Source organism: Symphodus melops (assembly GCF_947650265.1).
Source record: "Symphodus melops genome assembly, chromosome: 11".
In the NCBI taxonomy this organism is placed as follows: Eukaryota; Metazoa; Chordata; class Actinopteri; order Labriformes; family Labridae; genus Symphodus; species Symphodus melops.
In genome coordinates, this window is record NC_136701.1 from 17,284,761 (window position 1) to 17,304,577 (window position 19,817).

Genomic DNA, 19,817 nt, shown 5'->3' on the forward strand with positions numbered 1-19,817 from the left:
GTTACAAGGAGAGACGATCAGCTGATTGCGCAGCGGTGGCGATCAGCTGTGTGGCTGTGTTCGTGTATTTCCGTATTTATTAATTCACGTCACCGTGGGGTTTCTTTATGCACATCCAAACATTTCATATATCTTCTTTAATGCTTGATTTGCCACAGTCAGGAAGCGGCACCTCTACTCACGGTACCGGCGAGTTCCTGGCTCTCAGAGACACCAGAACAGCTGATCGATCCTTATTTTCCTGGTTTTCATTCATGGAATCCTTCCAGCATTGCTCTCTCCCCTCCTCTCCCCGTGATCGGACGGGCAAATTTTCAACTTTATGTTAAGAGTGGTCAGTTAGACAACGCACACCCTGATTTCATCCTTCTTCAGTTCGTTTATTCGTTGTAATGGATTTAAGTACAGCGTTTCTTTGTGTGCTATGGTGTGGTGTGGCGTGGTTGGAAATTTGTTTGCCCCTCCACTCTTTTCCCCCGAATCTTACACCTGTCCCCAATTAAAGGCCCCGGCCACACCTTCTCATGACATCGCTTACCCCCGATGCCAGGTAGCCATGCCCACTCATAATAACAACCATGACAAGTACATTGAAATAATAACAAATGGGAGCGAATAGATAGTGTTTTGCAGTTAAAAAAAACTGTAATAGATTGAAAAAGCATGTGAACTGAACATAATAATATAATCAAACCGACACTGATCATTAGCACGATCCTGTCATTCAAATTGTGTCCCCAAGGTCCATTCTCATTATTTGCAATGTACCACCAATAGTTTCAATAAACCTGATCTATACCAGAATTGAACTGAAAACTTCACATTTATCACAGTTGAACTGAGATGAATATAAATACCCTTGTGACACTTTTGTATAGATTAAAATGTGGGTTTTTTATAACATACATAAATAAATAGTCTAGCCTGATGCTACCTTCATCATCAAATGGGAGAAAACATTCTCTCAATTCTCCTCAAATTCATATTGTGAGAAATCATGTGTGATGTTGTATCCTGAGCATGATAGTAAATGATCTTTCTTGGGTATCGAGTTTAACCTTTTAGTGTTCAGAGCTGAGCCTAATCAATCTCATTTGACTGAGTCCAAAATGAAAGCACTAAACTCACAAATGAATATGCTCATTAGAATTATTAGTCGGGTAATAATTGATGATAAACAACAAAAGGACCATGGAGACAGATATTATATAATATTTGAACTGCAGCGCTCCAACACCGAAGATCAATCATCATCCCTCTATTGTAGAGAAGTACTTTATTTAACAAAGACATACAACTACTGTAGTTATCAACAGCAATTTATGTAATCTTGATGATGGCTACTTTACACTAAGTTATCCCTTAGAGTAAAATAATGATTTATAATTTCTATACAATAAGGAAGCCAAACCTCCCATTTGCTTAATGTGTTCTTTCAGGTGGCAAGTGAAATATGCACAATTTAAATTTAGTTTAAATAAACAACCCAGAGAGGGCTGTATGTTGCATAAAGATTGATGATAAAGGGATTCATTATCTATTAGTGATAAAATATTATCGCCTATGGCTACACAACTGTTACAAATAGCTGGCTATATGCATAATTACATTTGTGTTAGTACGATCTGATTTAAAGCTGAGTGTACGTATGCTGTAGCACATGTCAGGAGTATGAGCATGGTGTATTAAGGATTGTATTAATAAACAACCACAAATGCAAAACTGCATTTTCTTCAGAGACCCCCCAAACATCTGTTATTCTCAGTTTCAGACAACACTAAAACTTTTAAAACAGTGTGAAGCTAAATGCAACAGTGCGGTGGTGGAAATGAGCGTTTAAATGTGGCCACATGAGGGCAGAAGTACACAATTTAGAAAAATGATAAGGGAAATAGATGGGGCCAAACGTTTATGTGCACTCAGATGTACCACATGTGTGCATCAGTTTTGCATTACAGGGTGGAGGAGAAAGATGAGTTATTTAGTTAATGACAATGTTTTCCTGATGTCTGGTGTTTTGGACAAACTAAAAATTCATATACACATTTCTGTATATCTTTATGTAGGGTATTTTAATGACTTGTTTTAATGAATGTGGTAGCATATTATAGAAGTAGTTTTCAAATGTTCCCAAAGCTTGTACTGAGAGGACAGAGCTTTTTGAAAGTGACGGACAGGTTGTCGAAGCAGATGTTGTTCTCTCTGAGGTAACTCGCCAATGTTACGACCAGTCAGGGGATCGGCTGTTTCTCTCAAGTGAAGGACAGCATGAAATATTCAAACTGCTGAGACTGCACTTTTTTTTTTTTTACAGACATTTGAATGATATATACACTACTCAAATAGACACACTGGGAGATAATTAGAAGTTCTGCAGAAGCTGAGAGTGTGATTAATGAGGGTGAGATTTAATGAGCACTAAACATTTTGTAATTCAGATGAATAGCTGTTAGAGGGCATTCATGGGCTTTATCATTTCAAGAAGTGTTATAGTGATGAGAAACAAACAAAGAAAAAGGATACTGAATTAAGTTGTTATGGCAGTTTTGAAAATAAAATCAAAGTGTTGTGTTTTGTCAAATGCAACATAGGTGGATGCAGTAATCGGGTGTTACTCTAAAACTGCTAAATTTCTTCAAGTGTTGATGGGATTTCCTCCTGTCCTTGAGAAGATTGCCCAGCTGGTAAAAGTTTAATTAACATCTCAATGCTGCAAAGCAGCTCCTGAGGAGTAAAGCTGAAACACAGTCAACAGCTTGTAAGAAACTGCTGTGGATAAAGGGTTTTTTAATTTTTTTTAATTAAGTGACACGAACATTTGTCTTGACAAATGAAGAAGTGGGAGAAACTGGCTGTGAAGGATTTCAAACTTCTCTGTTCAGATACACAATTTGATAAATGGCATGTTGGCGGGTCGGTATACAGACTGACATTTAAAAAATATGGTCATATAAATTGTGCAGGCAGCTTACAGTGATCTGTATCTGTAAATTGCTAGATGGCAATCTCTAGTGATAGTAGTAACAGAGCAAAAGAGTAAGTCAAATAAGGAAGTGTAAGGATAGAAGAAAGTCCACATGGGGAGGAGGCTAAGGTGGTTAAACAACGTTTTGTAAAGAGCAGACCCTACCCATTCCCTTCATGCTCTGGAGTGAATTCTGTCTGAAGTCACAAATGAATCACCTTCCGTTAACATGGAAGGATTTGATTCACTGACAACCTTTGAGACCAACTCCCCCATACTCCTGCAGAAACTGGAACTTTATGTACTTTATATACAAAGGTTTTGGACAGCATTCATTGTGGCAGACCCTCCACATGGGCTTCAAAATCAACTGAAGTGTGGTTGGGGGTGGTTTGAGAAAGGCCCAGCCTCTTGGTTTACAATGTAGAAGTAAATGCTGAAGGTACGATGGATGAGGGCCGAAGTAACTTAATTCAAGAAAGTAAGCAAATTAAGAAGCAAATGCAAAAATGTCAGAAACAAATGCAACATCACAACACCAACAATAAACTGTCATGTAGATTTACATTTTAACCCAATCAGGGTTCCTGAATTTCCCTCGGGATCAATAAAGTATCTATCTATCTATCTATCTATCTATCTATCTATCTATCTATCTATCTATCTATCTATCTATCTATCTACTAACTCTTGGTTAATTTCTTAAACCACGATCAGTTCCTAAATCAGTATCTGTATGTCTAAATCTAAAACATTTAGGATTGTTTCTATGTTCATTGGCTTCTCTGGCTTTACTCTCAAACTGTCTTATCTGTCTGTTGTGGAAGTCTTTGGCAGTCGACATAGTCCGTGATTAAAGTGTGCAAAAGTGATGCTTTATCTTGAGAATCAGTGTCATGTTTTTCAATCATTCAGCTGACCTGCTATGTGAAGGATATTTCTCGTTAACCCAAATGAGCACCTGAGCCCTTGCTGGGAAGTATGATTAAAATTGGCGTGTGAAATCTGAGATATTATGGCCTGACCTACAGGCATAGATTAAGGTCACGAATTTCTCTTTCTGCATGTTTCTCATACACCCATTCCAAGCACAGACTACTTCTCAGGCAGGTTAAAAGGTTTCATCTGTGTAAAGATTTTTGATACCTGTACTGCTTGTTCAAACAGAATCTGTTCTGCTGGTCAATATCAGACATGAGACTGTAATACATTGGTTCCCAGGGTTTGTAATTACTCGCAAGAAAATCGAAGTATTGAATAGAACAACAATATTATGACATAGTTGAGATGTGTACGAATTTTCTCACACAAGATCTTTGAGAGTTTCTCTTTGTCTTTTTTCTTGTCTTATCAAGACACACGTAGGAAAACAATAGTGCAGTTTTCTTTGAAAGTGTTTTGCCTTCCATCAGGACATGTTAACCCCCAGACAAACAGATTCACTCCTGCCTTTTTTGACTCCTGGGAGTTTTTCTAATGAGCTCCATGACATTGGCACTGAATGCCGGCACATGACCTTGCCTGCAACAAACAAGCCTTTATTGTTCAAATTTAAGCTTAATTAATCTCTTAAGAATTTATCAGGAGCCCCTAGCCTGCACTTTTACAACTAAAGCTGGAAGGAGAAAATGTGGGGGGTCCACACTTAGAATGTGTCATTCATGCTGTTGTTAAGAGATGGTACTGAATTTATTGTAAATTGTAGGTATTTATTGAAAGGTAAACACTGCTCTGAGTATATTCAGAGCTGTATTTGTGGTTACAGAGGTCTAACAGGTCCTCTTCATTCTCTCTCTTTGACCACACCTCAGCTCCTCCTCATCTTAATCTTCAGCTAAACACTACAATCCTGCAGAATGTGGTCAAAGCTGAATGGAGAACTTTGTGATATGAATCTGATGGGTGTGACATTTAATGACATCTTTCATTTGTTTTGTACAGTGAAGTCTTTCAAGAAATTCTGTTTCAGTCAGTTTGTTATCAGCCTCAAATATTCTTGTTTTAGTTGTCGTATACATGTTAAGCAGACTAGGGTTTTTTTTTCTTCTATTTTTATTCCATTATTTGATATATTGCCTTGAGAGATCAGGTTAATGATTTCAGGTCTGGATATTTTGTTGCCTTTAATGATTTCAGGTCTGGATATTTTGCTGCCTTTGATCCAAGCGCTACCTTTGCTTAAAATGATTCCCTGCTTCCACCAAAATGTACACATCGTCAGTCTCATATTTTAAACCTAAAGATGCCACAAAAGAACGAAGACTTTCTGAATTTCATACATTCACAACTTTTCACTTAATGTTGTTTTTACAATTACATGCGGTACAGGAGTGTGGTTTTTTTGCTCATTAAAAAAGAAATTGCCGAATCCTGGGGGCCTAGGACATTTTTGTTTTTTTGTTGCCATGGAAACGTGTGTAATGGTAAATGGACTTGAGCTTGTATAGCGCTTTTCTAGTCTTCCGACTACTCAAAGCGCTTCTTACACCGCAGATCACACCTTCACACTGATGGGCTGGATATAGGCCCATCCAGTAACTATCCATTCATACACCCCAGACGCAGCAGGGGGAGCAATTTGGGGTTAAGTGTCTTGCCCAAGGACACATCGGACATGTTGCTCGCAGGAGCTGGGGATCGAACCCTCAACCTTCCGATTGAGGGGGCGACGACTCTACCAACTGAGCCACAGCCGAATGCTTTTAAATGTTTTTAAATTTTAAAACTCTGGTATTGTGAAAACCATAATTATAATAAATGTTGCTTGCCTGCAGTTTTTGTTCTTAAAATCAGTACACTAAGGCAAGAAATACTTTTGACAAAACCTTTCATGGACGAGTATAATACACTTTAAATAACCAAAGTATTTTTTTAAGTTGTGACAAAGAATAAGTTAATAAGATATTCAATACCAATTCTATGTATGTAGATACATTTTTAAAAAGAACTAAATCATTATATCGGTCAGACTTTATTCAAACCAATTTAATGAACACCACTTCTTCTCAGAGTTTAATTTCCAGCATGTATACGACAACTAAAACAAGAATATTTGAGGCTCGATATATTATGGTAACACATCTGTAAAAAAGAAGGAGAGGGAATTATCTATTCAAGGCAAGCAACATTTTTCATCCTATGTTTCTTAAGCCATAATCCTTCACGCTGCATGTGCTTTGTAGTGTTAACCAGGACACGGGAAAAGTCAAAATCAAAGCTTATATAAAGAGCTTCTTTCTTCTTACTTATATGTGTGAAAACCTCTGTTACAGCTGAGACAGAACAGCTATACATTTCTGATTGCTATGACATAGTGTAAAAGATTTTTGCTTCAAAGTAAGAGGGCACTTTATGATGAAAGTGAGGCTTCTGCTGGATGGTTTTGTGTCAGACAGCGATAGCGGAAAATCAGTTAGACAAGTGAAATATGGCATCACATCCACTTGTAGTCAGCTTTACTCCTTGCAGACGCGTTCATTAACCCACAGTTTCCCTCCAATGGTTTTCAAAAATGCTCTACAAGCGCTGCCCTTAACCTAATATCATCCCTTACCATTAGACATTACTTGGGTTAGACCTAAACTTTAAAATATCTGGGAAAGTTTCACTTGGGTGTCACTTGGGGTTTTACCAAACAAATGTACTCTTAATCTCCTCCTGCACACCAAAACATGTACTTCTCCTCCTCCCTCACAATAGCACTTTTACAGCAATCACAACATTTCTCATAAGTAGACACATTTCCACAAGACACACCAGCAATTTCTTCACAGGTTGCTTATTTCACCTGGACAGTTGAAAACAACTTTCATTGCATTTACGTAGTTATTTGTAGCTAGTGTTTTTTGGTTTTTTTTACACTCACACAGGGTGCACTCAAATTTAGCTTAGGAGGGTTCTTAACTTAGTGTAATGACCCAGTAGCATCTAAGTGGCAGCGATGCCGTTCCAATTGTCTAAAAGCTAAGGAAAGGCTCGTCAATGCTTCTTTTATAACCTCCCTTAGCAGAGGGTACACTGGACCCTCTTTTAGATGAAAAGGAGATAAGATAATACCGTCCCAGAATTCCTTACAACCTCAACATTTAAAGTATCTCGTGTATCCGACTGTTCAGGGAAAAAAAATGATTGAAAAAATCATTTCATATCATACAAGTTACCATTGCAATAATATGTCTTGAATAACTTCCACCAATCTTAAATCCATAGACAAACTATGAACATTACACTGATGTTGTAAAACAACCAAAGTAAAGTATCCTGGTTGGCTATGTTCCTTTTATTTCAATTCAAACCTTGTGGTGACAAGGATTATTTCACCAGAATGAAGGCACTGGGGAATGTTTTTTTTTTTCTTTCTGAAAATTGTACTTTCACCACTGCAGATCCACATCACTAACCTCCGCCATTGCATTATTACAAAGCATTGTGGAAATGCAGTGAGATTCTCAGAGCAACACAGTTGCCCTTCCCTTAGTCCTTTATAAATTCTCTTACTATCTTTCCTTACCATCATGACATTTTCCCTGGGATTAGGGTTAAGAGGATGGGACAATCCACATTCATCCATAGTGTGAGCTGAGGGAAATGGCGACTATTTAAAAAGTAACATGAAGTTCAAATGCTCAGATATAATCCAACTAACTGATAGACTCAGCTATTCAACAGTAATGTTAATATTTTTACCATTATTTAAAAATCATTGCCCAGTTTGCAGTTGGGCTTCAACCTCCCAGACAGACGAGCAAGAGTATGAGTCATCTTTTTGCACGAGCAAGGGCATTTGGTGCCTGGACGAAAGAAGCATAATGAATCTTTTCTCTACTCGCCTCCCTTTATCTTTCTTTTTGCGTTTCTTCCTTTTCGTTGGGCTCAGCTTAAACCCTGTCCCTGCGTCCTTACAAAGTCACTCAACTGGATAAAGTCATTTACCTGGAAGAAGAGGAGTGAGAGATGAGAGCAGGGAGAGAGAGCAAAAGATGGAAGGGCGTGTAGGGCAAGTCAAAGAAATGAAGCAATGCAAATTCAAGTGACGTGATCATAGAGAGCAGGGTTAAAGCCAAAAAACTAAGTTTTTACTATTTTCTTTGAGTACAGAATATGACTGAATATTTTGTTGTCTTACATTTTATTTATATCCCAAAGTCCAACACAAGGAGAGAAGTCCGGGGGTTATAACATCAATAGTGATACGTGAGAAATGGTTGAATTTCATTTCTTCAAGCAGATTACAATAAATGGAACATTTGCCTTTTGGAATTGACAGGGCCTTAGATTTGTATGCAAGATGTGTGTTGGTATATGTGAGTATAGCTTAAGGACAATGGTAATTCCTGACTGCTCATTTGGAGTCATTACATGGTTAAATGTAATGTTTATGTCAACCAAAAACCTTTAAAACAAAGTCACTTTTATCCTCTAAACTGCTCAATCACCTGGGGAGTGTCTTTCCGGGCAGATTTATACAGGTGTTTAACATTAGATTTAGGCTGAAGGCAGACTCACACCTCACAGACTTTCATGGCTTTAAACTCTTGGAGCTGATGATATACATAAAACACACAAATGCATATACAAAAACAAACAAACCTACACATTATGTTAATGTTTTTTTATTGTACAGGTTTTTTTCCCCTCTGACTTAAACATCAGCTCTCACTGATATATCACTGTTGAAAGTTTTCTATTAAGGTTGTCTTCTCTGTTTCTCTGAAAGCTCTCGAACATTGCTCTGGGACCATGTTGTAGAATCTCCACCATCATTTCGGAAGAAAGACGTTTCAATAGACAAGTTTCACGTCAAAATGATTTATGTCGACACACTTTCCCCCCTGAACTCTGCTTTGTCTACCTCATCAGCCTCACTATACTACACGAGAACGCGACAGAGGGTGGTACACTGCCACGTCATCTGACATAACAAGTGACAATGTCTCACATTCAGATGTCGCTGTTATTTAATGTTGACTTGAACATTGCTGACACAGTAAAATACATTCACCAAGAGTGCATAACGTGGACAAAAGGGGTTTAACATTTACAATTAGAAATCACTCTATCCATTGAGGGTTGAACTGAAATGTACATTTTAGTTAATCAAAAAATGTATTTGGCTTAAGGCATGTAAATGATCATGAAACAGCTGTACATTAAATCTACTGTAGATTAAGAATGTATTCTTGCTTTACAGCTGGCATATTTAATACATTCATTTGGAATAATAAATAATAATAACATAAGAGCAAATGAAAAGACCTTTATTTTATGCAGATCTTTCTTCCACTTGGATGAGTTTGTTTTCCATTTAAACTGTTTATTTGTTCTCTTTCACTTCCAATTTCCTCAAGAGTCATGTTTCATAAAGAGAAGGGGAAATTACTATTGCTTTATTATGTTATGGAACAAATAGCCCTTTTAAATGGTGGCAGTTTTCACACATCATCTACTTTAAGCTGTATTTCTACAATTACTATTTTTTTTTTTTTTTTGATGCTCTCTGTCTTATTTTTTGTCTGTAACTTGTACAGCCCAGACCTGCTTTCTATGTGAAGTGTCATGAGATTAAAACATTGGTGGTACTTAAACGTGAATTGATTGACTGACTTTCTGCCTTTGCCAGCTGGAATCTGTTTAGATTAACACACATAAAAGAATATCCTCACACACATTCTTACCCTCCTGTGTTTTTGCCAGCTTTTCAAGCTTGACCTTGGTTTCCAAAATCCCCCTGATCATAATGTAGACCTTTAGTAAAAAGATTTGATGAGCTCGGGGCCCTTGAGAGATACTGACTTTGCAGGTCGGTTGTTATTCTGCACACTTTATTAGTCACAGTGCTGATGTGACTAACACTTCCATGTTTTCCTTGTCTGTCCCTCTGCTCAAACCTCTGCCAGCCTTGCACTCTCGTGTGCTTTTGAAAAAGAAGCCGATAGTTCAGACCTTTGGTGTTGAGCCCAGAGGCGGTGACGATGTGACTTTTTTACCGACATTGAGAGCACTTAAAAACGTCCTTGCACCATCATCTAGCAAATTGAAAAAAAGTTGTTTATTACAGATGTGAACATTTATTTTCAAAATGTTCTGCAAGGTGATGCATGAACATTTCTCAACACTGATGCTAGAATGAACTGGCATAAAGAACACCACTAACTCTGTTTGTCTTCGACCTTTTATTAAGATGTTTTTTTTGTACCTACAACAATCACATGCATGGCTAAGAGTCTGCCTCTTCCCCCCTCTCTTGATAAACTGACATGGAATCATTTGATACACACTTGTGCAATTTCCAGGATCAAAGCGTTGTTCATAAAAAACAAGGTTTGTATCTTGTGCCATGATGACATGGCACTCCCAACAGGATACCCTTAACTCCATCCCCCTTCTTTACCACTTTTCTCTCATCTCTTACTTTGCATAATGCTCTCTCTTGGTGCATTAGAAACAGACTCTCTACCCGACTCTCCCTGCAGGGTTTCATGAATGTAGACTACTCATTTGCAACTGTTTACAGAGGCTGCAGTTCTCAGTATTGATTGATTCACCTTCGTTTTTTGTTTACAAATCAGAATTCTAAAAGCCTTTATGGCCTACATTTGTCACTTTAGTTGAAATAATACCACAGGTAGTCTGACAAACAAACAGTAAGGTAACTTAATGCATGAAAAGCTATTTATGTACAATATTTACAACACTGCTTGGAAGCATCAGTGGTGCAACACTGGCCGTATTGCTATTTTACTGACTTTGGCTGTGTACTTCATTCAGTGAGAGGGAGGCTACTTGCAGTTCATTGTCCAGCTGAGAGTGAAACTTAAAAAAAAAAAAGTCTTTCTGTGTCCTCTCACCATGCAACACTGGCCTCATGTTTCAGCGTGTCAAACTGCCACATTGGCAAGTCTGGGGTCCGAGTCCTGCTCGTACCGGTAGTGGTAGACCTCCATCTGGTCTCGGCACGCCTCTCTGATGTTGTTGAGCCACCGTTTGATGCCTCCCCGGTTGAGATAGAGCACCATGAGAAACACAACCCCGATCAGTGCCAACACTAACCCGAGGAACACGTAAGAAACCGCCTCGAGGTTCTCGTTCATACAATCCATGTCCTCTTCCCGAAGCTTTTCCACCGGAATGCCCCTCTTGGCCTCGGGCTCGCTGCACAAGAGCCGCCCAGCATCCGGGCACTGGGATGAATTCTTCAGCCAGTAGTAAAACGCCTCCAGTTCACAGGTGCACCGAAACGGGTTTAAAGACAGGTAGACACGTAAGCGCCTTTGCTGATACAAATTTGTGATATTTTCTCTCCCGATGTTCTCTAACGAGTTATTTATCAGCACCAGCCCATGGAGATTGTAGATATCTAACCTCATTAAGGGGATTGACTTTAGACCATTTCCCGCCAACTCCAGCCTGTGGAGGTGGCGCAGGCTGTGCGTGCTGAGCGCAATTGAAAGCTGCGCCGTGGCCGCAGGTAAAATAGAGTAATTGAGGTAAAGAGATCGTAACTCGAATAACCCGTGGAAAGCCCGAGCTGAGATAGACTCCAGCTGATTGTGGCTCAGATCCAGTAAGTGCATCCGGGGGAGTCCCAAGAAGGCGTAGGGTTCAATGGCCTGGATCCCGTTGTAAGACAGAGAGAGTGTCGTCATTTCCAACTCCGAGCCGTTGATCATGAACGCACCACGCTGTAAAGTTGAGATGTTTCTCCCTTTGAGTATTAAGGTGGACGTCCATTCCGGTATGTCTCCCGGTACTTCGGTGTCCTCCCCGTCACGGCAGGTCACCGTCCCAGAGTCTCTGGCACAGACGCAGGACGACGGACACCCTTCATCCGTCCTGACAGGCGAGAACAATAAACACACCAGCGCTGCGTAACACCAACACCACTGATTCCAAAGAGAAAACACACACTTTGGATTGTCGGCACTGTAAAATATCCACATCTTGTCCCTCATTTTGGTCCTAAAGAACTGATGCTGATACCGGTGCGTCTTTACCGAGTAGGCTACTCTCCTCTCAGACATGTGGAGTCAAATCAGCCCGCTGGCATCGACTACTTTGAATCACCAGGATAGAAAAAAACGCTCTTTTCTCTGTCATCTCGATTCTTTGAGACTTCGGCTGGAAGAAAAGATCAGTTTTGTTGTAGAAATTTACGCACAGGATTGCGGGCAAGAGCTGTGTGTGGATGCGTGGAAAGCTGCTGCTCTTCGCTCCCTGGGTGGTATTTTTTTTGACGCTTGTCACTGAGAGAGAGAGAGAGAGAGAGAGAGAGGGAGAGAGAGAGAGAGAGAGAGAGAGAGAGAGAGAGAGAGTGTATAGGCGGTGAAATAAGTGCTCCCCAGTCCTTCCAATTTACGGATACTTCGCTCTGATATTACCTGACTACAAAATTAGCCTATTAATCATGACTACACGGAGTGTGGGCGAATTTAACTTCGCCAGAGTCGGTTTCATTTCGAAGCAATTCTTCCCGTAATAACAACCCTAATTTACGGTGACTTGTGTTTACTGCAAATCAGTTACAGTAATTATGTACAGGCACTCGAGTCTGCGTAATAATGGTCAGTCCCCTGCGATTCATCTATTTTTAATAGAAAGAAAAAGTCACATTGGGAGAGTTAGTCCCCCTCTGTATTTGTACAGTATAAAGTTGGCAAACAAATCAATAAGCTTGCATACATAAACCGCTTGCAGCTCAGAGATTTGTGTAAGCATGGCTGGACTGACATTGAAACCTCTCTTTTTTTCTCCACCAACCAATATAGGCATATTTTCTGCCGAATTAAGTTGAAAAACTAGAAACACTGAGAGCATATGTTGTATACATGCAAGAAGTCAAGATAAAAGGATCTTAAAAAGGAATAGAATATTCGTTGAAGCTTAAGCAGTTCAGCACTAAGGACAGCTCCACAGAAAGTATAGCATAGGCATGCAGTACTCCACAAAAAAGGACTAGACTATTTCTGTGTGCAGCTGGAAACATGGACAAACTTCAAATGGAAAAATCAAAGCAAGGAAAGAAATAAGGAGGATGTACTTTTTCTTTTTTAGTAAGCATCAACTGTTACATGAGCCGTCGTGCTAGCAAAATGTCCAACACCTTGGATAGCTCCAAATGACAGGCCTTAAGAAAGACAGGAGAAAAGTTAAAAGAAATATTCATTAAGCAATTTGTGTTTCTAGTAACAAAACAGAGATTAACAAGCATATATATATATATATATATATATATATATATATATATATATATATATATATATATATACATATATTAAGCAAGAGATAAGACAAAGTAATGCTGCTTTACAGTAGCCATTTCTCACTATCACATGTGTATATGCACTCCTATATAAAAAAGGCAATGGGTTTGAAAAAAAATAATGTTACAGGTTCTGGATCACTATTCACAAACAAATTGTAAGTAGATGCAGAGTATCAAGCGGATGCAACACTTACTAATAACTACTCCAGTCCCAGTGTGCACAACAACAGGTCTGCGCTTCATTCTTTCTCTGCATGTCTTTGTTTACTCATCGGTTGAGCGCACACATCTAGACAAAGACTATCAGACCATGGTGTGTTGTGTTCTGTCCTGATACAGCAAAAGATGAATCTGCATTGAATTTCAATGCCATCGTCTTCAGTTTCTTTGATGATGGTGTGTCTGAACAGCACTTAAAAACGGAAATTTGCAATGTCTAATAGAAACGTTTGTGAATCATCTTGACTACCAGTACCAATGTGTGTGTGTGTGTGTGTTTTGTGAATCATCTTAATTCACAATTTGCTTGCTATTCATTGGAGCGATGTGAGAACAGACATGAGGTTATAAGTAATCTTCCTGCAAATTATTTTTGAAGTAACTATAACTGGGTAACAATCTCTTGGCTTTTGCAGAAAAAAAAGCCTTTACAGTAACATCGAGATAGAAAGACAGACAAGAATTTGCCTAAAATGACCAACTTTTTCCGTGAAGATTAGTATGACCCAGAGCATTGGGGAGCCTTGAGCTGAGTGCAATTTGCTGTCATAGTCAACAGCACTCCATCTGGATGGACAGAAATTGCTATCGAGGGGATGTAAATATAGACACTATGAGGGGGAGAGAACAAGAAACTAAGACAAAGTCAACAGAGTAAACAGATGATTGAGAATGACCACACTGCTGGCGCTCCTGATAAGCACAAAGGGCCATATTAATGTCCGGTTTGGTCATTAAAGCCAATGAGACAGTATTTCTTCCCCCAAGCAAACAAGGACATCAGCTTGGGCGTCCTGACCCTGTCCTCTCAGGCTCTTTGCCTGCTCCACAGGTGTCCTCACTATCTGCTGGTGCAGACGGCTGATTTAGTAGTAGCTGCTGCGGGGATGTAGTCATGGTGCCCTCCTTCTGGCCTTCAACTTGACATTAAACCTTGTAATTGATTTATCCATGGCTGCCCATCCCTATATCCTGCATATAGTGTGTGATTGTTTGTGTGTATTTTTGTGCAACATTTTGTGAATGACCAATTGCCAATAGCCTTGGCAGTCAAGTTATTCCTAACAGCTGTGGTGCACATGCTAAATTAGTGGTATACTGTTTTTTTTTTATTTATTTTTTTAGGAATGCCCGTGAAACTAAGTTTGAGTGTAGATATATACCTATCTATCTATTGACTCCCACTCTTGCATTTGATTTCTTTCTCTTAATGTGTCATTTGTCATGAAATGACCTTGTTTGAAAAGCCAACACCATCTTTCCCTTATCCGTCCAACAGCTGGTGCTAAAGGGACAAATGCTGGATTATTTAATACTATTCAAGACAACCCAAGTGAATGACTCCAGTAATATATCACAAGGTCTACAGCTCCCAAAAAAAACATCCTGTTCCTTTGTGCTAACATTTAACATTTAACATTTAAGTCTAAGTTAGGCTGCTTATTTCTTTTTTTAAGTTGATATTTTACCACCCAAAAATGCACACTTAGAGGCTTTCTGTGACAGACAATATTTAAGAATGTAGTTATCTACCATTTCTGTCTCATGAACATAAACAAGTTTGGGGCAGTGATCAAAGTTGCATTTTTTTATTGCACTGCTACATAGGTCACAATTCCCCTTTCCAACTTCTCAGAAAATGTGCATTGCATTCAGAAACCCATTTAAATGATGGCCTTTAAGGAAATGATTCGTCTCTTGAACTACTTTGTCAAGCTGGTTTCTCCTTCCCACAGGTTGCAGTATAACAACTTAAATGAAGTCTGTCCTTCTTCATGCCTTTGATGGATTATCAGTGTTCATTTAAGTTTTGCATGAAAGGAGTGTGAGCTGAGAACTAACTTTAATTAAAAAAAGGGGAAAATGTCTTTCTCTCTCTGTGGTGACTAAGAGAGTCAAAGACAAAACTCACTTAGCTATGAAAGTGACTCAAGGAGCTGTGCATGTGCGGGATCATTAGTGGCTGGAGGCACATATGATTATACTGCTGCTATCTGTTTGATGATGTGTCAGGGGACATCTGTGGTACACCAGGGGGCTTATGGGTAACAATAGTTTCATTTGAAATCTGCGTTCATCTCTCTTTGTGCAGTATTTTGAAACAGCCCAACATTAAGAACAAAAAAAAAGAAGAGGCGGAGGGCAGGAAGTTGAAGGACTTAATGTGGTTTACGCACACACACACACACACACACACACACACACACACACATACAGGGCCTTGTGTAATCTATCTAACCATTCATGAGAGTGGGTGTTCTGCGCTGGTTGGCAGGGAGAGATCAGGGTTCACCTTTCTCCCCTCCAGAAAAAACTTCTGTGAAATATCCCAAAGTTAAAAACAACAGTGGAGATAGTAACACATCCCCCGCCTCACTCTGTCTTTCTCTTTCGCCGTCTCTCTTACTCCCTCCCTTTCCAAAATGCAGCCTACACCTCTACGTATTTGTCTGCTCCACCTGTCCGGTCTCTCAATCTGTCCATCTATCTATCCGCAGACTTGCTTCTTAAACAGTACTCCACCACCGGATGAATAAGAGATGAGGGGATGAGTGCTAGGAGGATGGATGGAGGTGAGGGAGAAGTGAAGAGGTGCAGCAGAGTCCGACCGGAGCCCTGTGGGGATGAGGGTGTAAATGGATCTTGAGGAGCTGGTGTCACCTGTCTTGGGAACATTAATTAGTCATTCAGACTTGTAATGGAGTGAGCCGGAGCCAGACGGACACAACGGGCCAAACAAAGAGGAGTCACTCAGAGGAGTTAGCTGTGGCTGCTGATCACTCTGTGTGGCTGGAGTGGAAAAGTATCGAGAAATCTCAAAGTCAACGCAGTAACATGACATATTGATATCCTGAAAGAATACTGGTTATACATTTGTATTTTTCTTTGAATCAATCTTTATTGTTTTATCTTTGTTTTTGCCATGGACTGCAAATGATAATAGTCTGATACTTAAGAATTAAGTGTTTGAAGTTGTAATTAAGTGCAGTAGAAAAACCAATTAAAAAGTATCGACCTGTAAATATAAACCTTTTTCCCAAAAATGCACAATGCTTGCAGGATTTCAGATATGTTTACTTTAAAGAGTAAGTAAAGATATGCTATAACAAATAAATATATACAAAGATAAATAGGATTCATGAAAATAATATGAATAAGAAATAAATATTGAAGTATTTATTGTGTATTTCTAAGTAAACCGTTGTCACACACTGCATGTCTGTTCTCAGATGGGCATTCAAAATCATACGCAGTAAAATGATAAACTTGACAAACCAAACCTGTAGTGTATTGGCTTTCTACAGTAAGTTTGAGGCAAGCTATTTTTCTCTATATTTAAATATTTTATTCAAATCACATAATAATGGATACAATATAAAATTCCATTAACCAGCTTACCTTCCTGCATATAATAAAAAAGTTCATTTTTCTATTTCAAGGCTGCAGGTGAAATATGTGTTCCTCACAGTGATGCATATTTTTTCATATTAATGCCAGTGGACTTGAAGGATGATTTAGATGTATTTAGAATGAAACCATTGTCCTCACACTGTTGAGATGTGGAGCCTTTGTGAAGTATGATCTGAAACTAAAAAGTTAACCGGAGCAGTGCAGATCATTTTCACATACTTTACTCTTTCAATAGATTTTTAAAGTTGTTAGTTATTCAGGTAATTAATGTACACCAACATTATTCATAGTTACGTTGATAAAAGTCCAAGGACACTACACGGGCTCTACACCCAACATTTTTACTCAGATCTATAGGGAAAAGATTGTCTTTAATGTTCAAGTAAGAAGTAATAAATGCTGGCCTGCAGAGAAGATATTATGATTTGAAAGCACGTACCAGTCATACTCTGTGATTATTGCACATGTGAGTTTTTGTAGTTTCAATCTTATTTGATACCCTAAAAAGTCCTTCACAAAGTTAGTATTACACAACAGTGCCTCCTCTAGTCGGACAGGTTGGCTCTGTTGGCATCTCTTCCTGGTCTATCATAAACATTAAGTTTATAACGATCACATAACAAACAATTGATATGGATACTTGGCTCCCAATGTCTCGATTTAGATTGAATTACAAAACAGTTGATATCTGATGTTCAGGTGACCGCTATTTGTCCTTCTGGCCGTCGTTGAGATGCCACGGCCTGCATGGCAGTTAAGACACTCCCGCTGAAGGGAGAAGTGTATCAGTGACACCTTGAAAGTGAACCTGCTGCCTGAGTCAGGCAGAGACACTGGCCTGCCGCCCATCCTGTTAGAAGGGGTTAATCAGTTTCAGAGGATCCAGTTTCAGTAGCACTGTGTGGATAAATTGTTTTGGAAAAAGGAGGATTTGTTCCATTTGTCTGTTAGATAGCTAGTTATAAATACTGCACTTTGTTTCATTTTCCTTGATACAAGAAGGGGTAATTCGATTGCTTGAGCTTATTTACAATAGCTCTTAGGATATGGATGAACATTTGAATTCTGACATCGTCTTCCCCAGCCTGCCATCACTTCATAAGCCTCCTCCAATAAACATCAGCGCTGTCAGGCTGTCCTGAAGGGCCAAAATAAGAGACTATATTTATGTTTGGCAGCGCTGGGCAATCACAGTCATAGTACTCTCCATCCATCAGCAAGCAGACTGCTCATCACTTCTCCGCACAGTCAGGGGGAACTTTTCAGGGCAAACTGCAGCTGCTCTGAAACCAGGGCAGTGAGACACTGTTGAGATGGACGAGCAGCTTCCTGACTCTGGTGCTCTCGTCTCTCATTTAGTCAATAATTAATGTATTTTGGAACCGCGAAGAGATGAACGATGGGAGATCTCCAGGCCTTTGTGTGGGCAAAGGAGGAGGTTAGCTAAAGTTTTTAACCACAAGTCCAAATACATTCAAGTTCTCTACCTAAGCACAATTTTAGATATTTTAGATTTTTAGACGACAACCTATATACAACCTTTTTTCTCTTCTCTCAGGCCCCTGTAATCACGTCGTGACCCTTCAGTTTATACGTGAGATGCTTTTAAAGGTGACCCAGCCCAAGGTTGGCCACGAGAGGACCAAATCAAACATCTTTGTATGGAGAAGTAAAAACTATTTCCACTCAAACAGCTATAACAGTAAAATGCTGCTGACACACTGAGGCATCAATATCAATAGTATCACAAATAATCATGTTATACAAAGGATACAATACTATATTCACCTTGAATTTAAATATGGTAGGATTTTAAATGAGGGGTACTTTGATATTGTTGCATCAGGGTTTTTAATTTAATTAGAGATTGGAGTAGTTCTTTCACCACTACCACCACATTATAGTAATTAGTTAAAGTCTTAATGACCTCTATTGAAAATTGTCTGATCAATACACATTTGACTTTTGGCAAAAAAGAAACCAAAGTGCTTTCCTCATGGGAGTGTCATAAAATCTGGATTTAAAAAATAATAAATTAGGAAAAGTTGTAGGGATGAGCTCCTGTAACAGGAGTACCCGTGAGCATTATTCCTGCTGAAATGTCCTTGAACACAACACCACCTCCCCACCTGCTCTGCAGCGGATCACGAGCTCTTCTTGTGAAGGCAGAAAGTGTAGAATAAATGTTCCTACAGAGAGCCATAAAGGATCAAATTACATTACATTACAGGGATGGATAACTGATGACGAGAAGCATGGAGGGAAATGTGTTCATCATCCATCCACGTTTCAACGCAGGGCTGAAAATACTCCTGCCATTACGGCGGAGAACAAAGTGGGACATTTGCAGAGGAAAGGAGTCATGGATAGATGGACGAGGAGGAGGAGAGAGAGATTATCTTATATTTATTATGGCGGAACTTATTAAAAAGGGGAGGTCATTATTTTTATCTGGAGAGTGTAGAGGGAGAGAGACCTATTCTTAGCTTTTACCCTCATGGCTAGGCAAAAAAGATCTACAGTTTTGTATGACTCTTTTTTCAGAACCCAAAGCCAGACTCTGAAAAACTGCTGTTTTATTAAACACACACAAAGGGCAGTCCAACTGATAATATTATTGATATGTCAACTAAATATACTCTTCTGGCACAAAAAAAAGACGTCCAGATTTGTATTTTGAAGTTATCATTTTTGTACCTCCAGGCGACAGAGCAGGAATGCTGACACCACAGAATATAAAGTAAGTAAGTAAATAAATTTCCCCAAGGGCGACTTTCTCCTCAATATTTTTTATTTGCTTTTTGAGGTTGGAAGTAAGTCACCTGGGTTACTGTTCCCTGGAGTGGGATGAATAATGCCAGCAATATTCAGCTTTCATTTCCGGGAGCATCATAACAAGAGAGCAGACAGTTAGTCAAGGGATAGGAGACAGTTTGCCTCCAGATTCTTTGTGGAAAAACT

At 39.2% G+C, this 19,817-nt stretch overlaps 1 protein-coding gene across 1 annotated transcript; it reads right to left on the bottom strand.

Annotated features, from left to right (window-relative positions):
• Window positions 1–10,155: 10,155 nt before the first annotated feature.
• tpbgl (trophoblast glycoprotein like) lies at window positions 10,156–12,168 on the bottom strand. The gene has a single exon (XM_079356099.1). It carries the CDS (start codon window positions 11,983–11,985, stop codon window positions 10,843–10,845), a length of 1,143 nt encoding a protein of 380 aa, XP_079212225.1. The 5' UTR covers window positions 11,986–12,168; the 3' UTR covers window positions 10,156–10,842.
• Window positions 12,169–19,817: the final 7,649 nt, after the last annotated feature.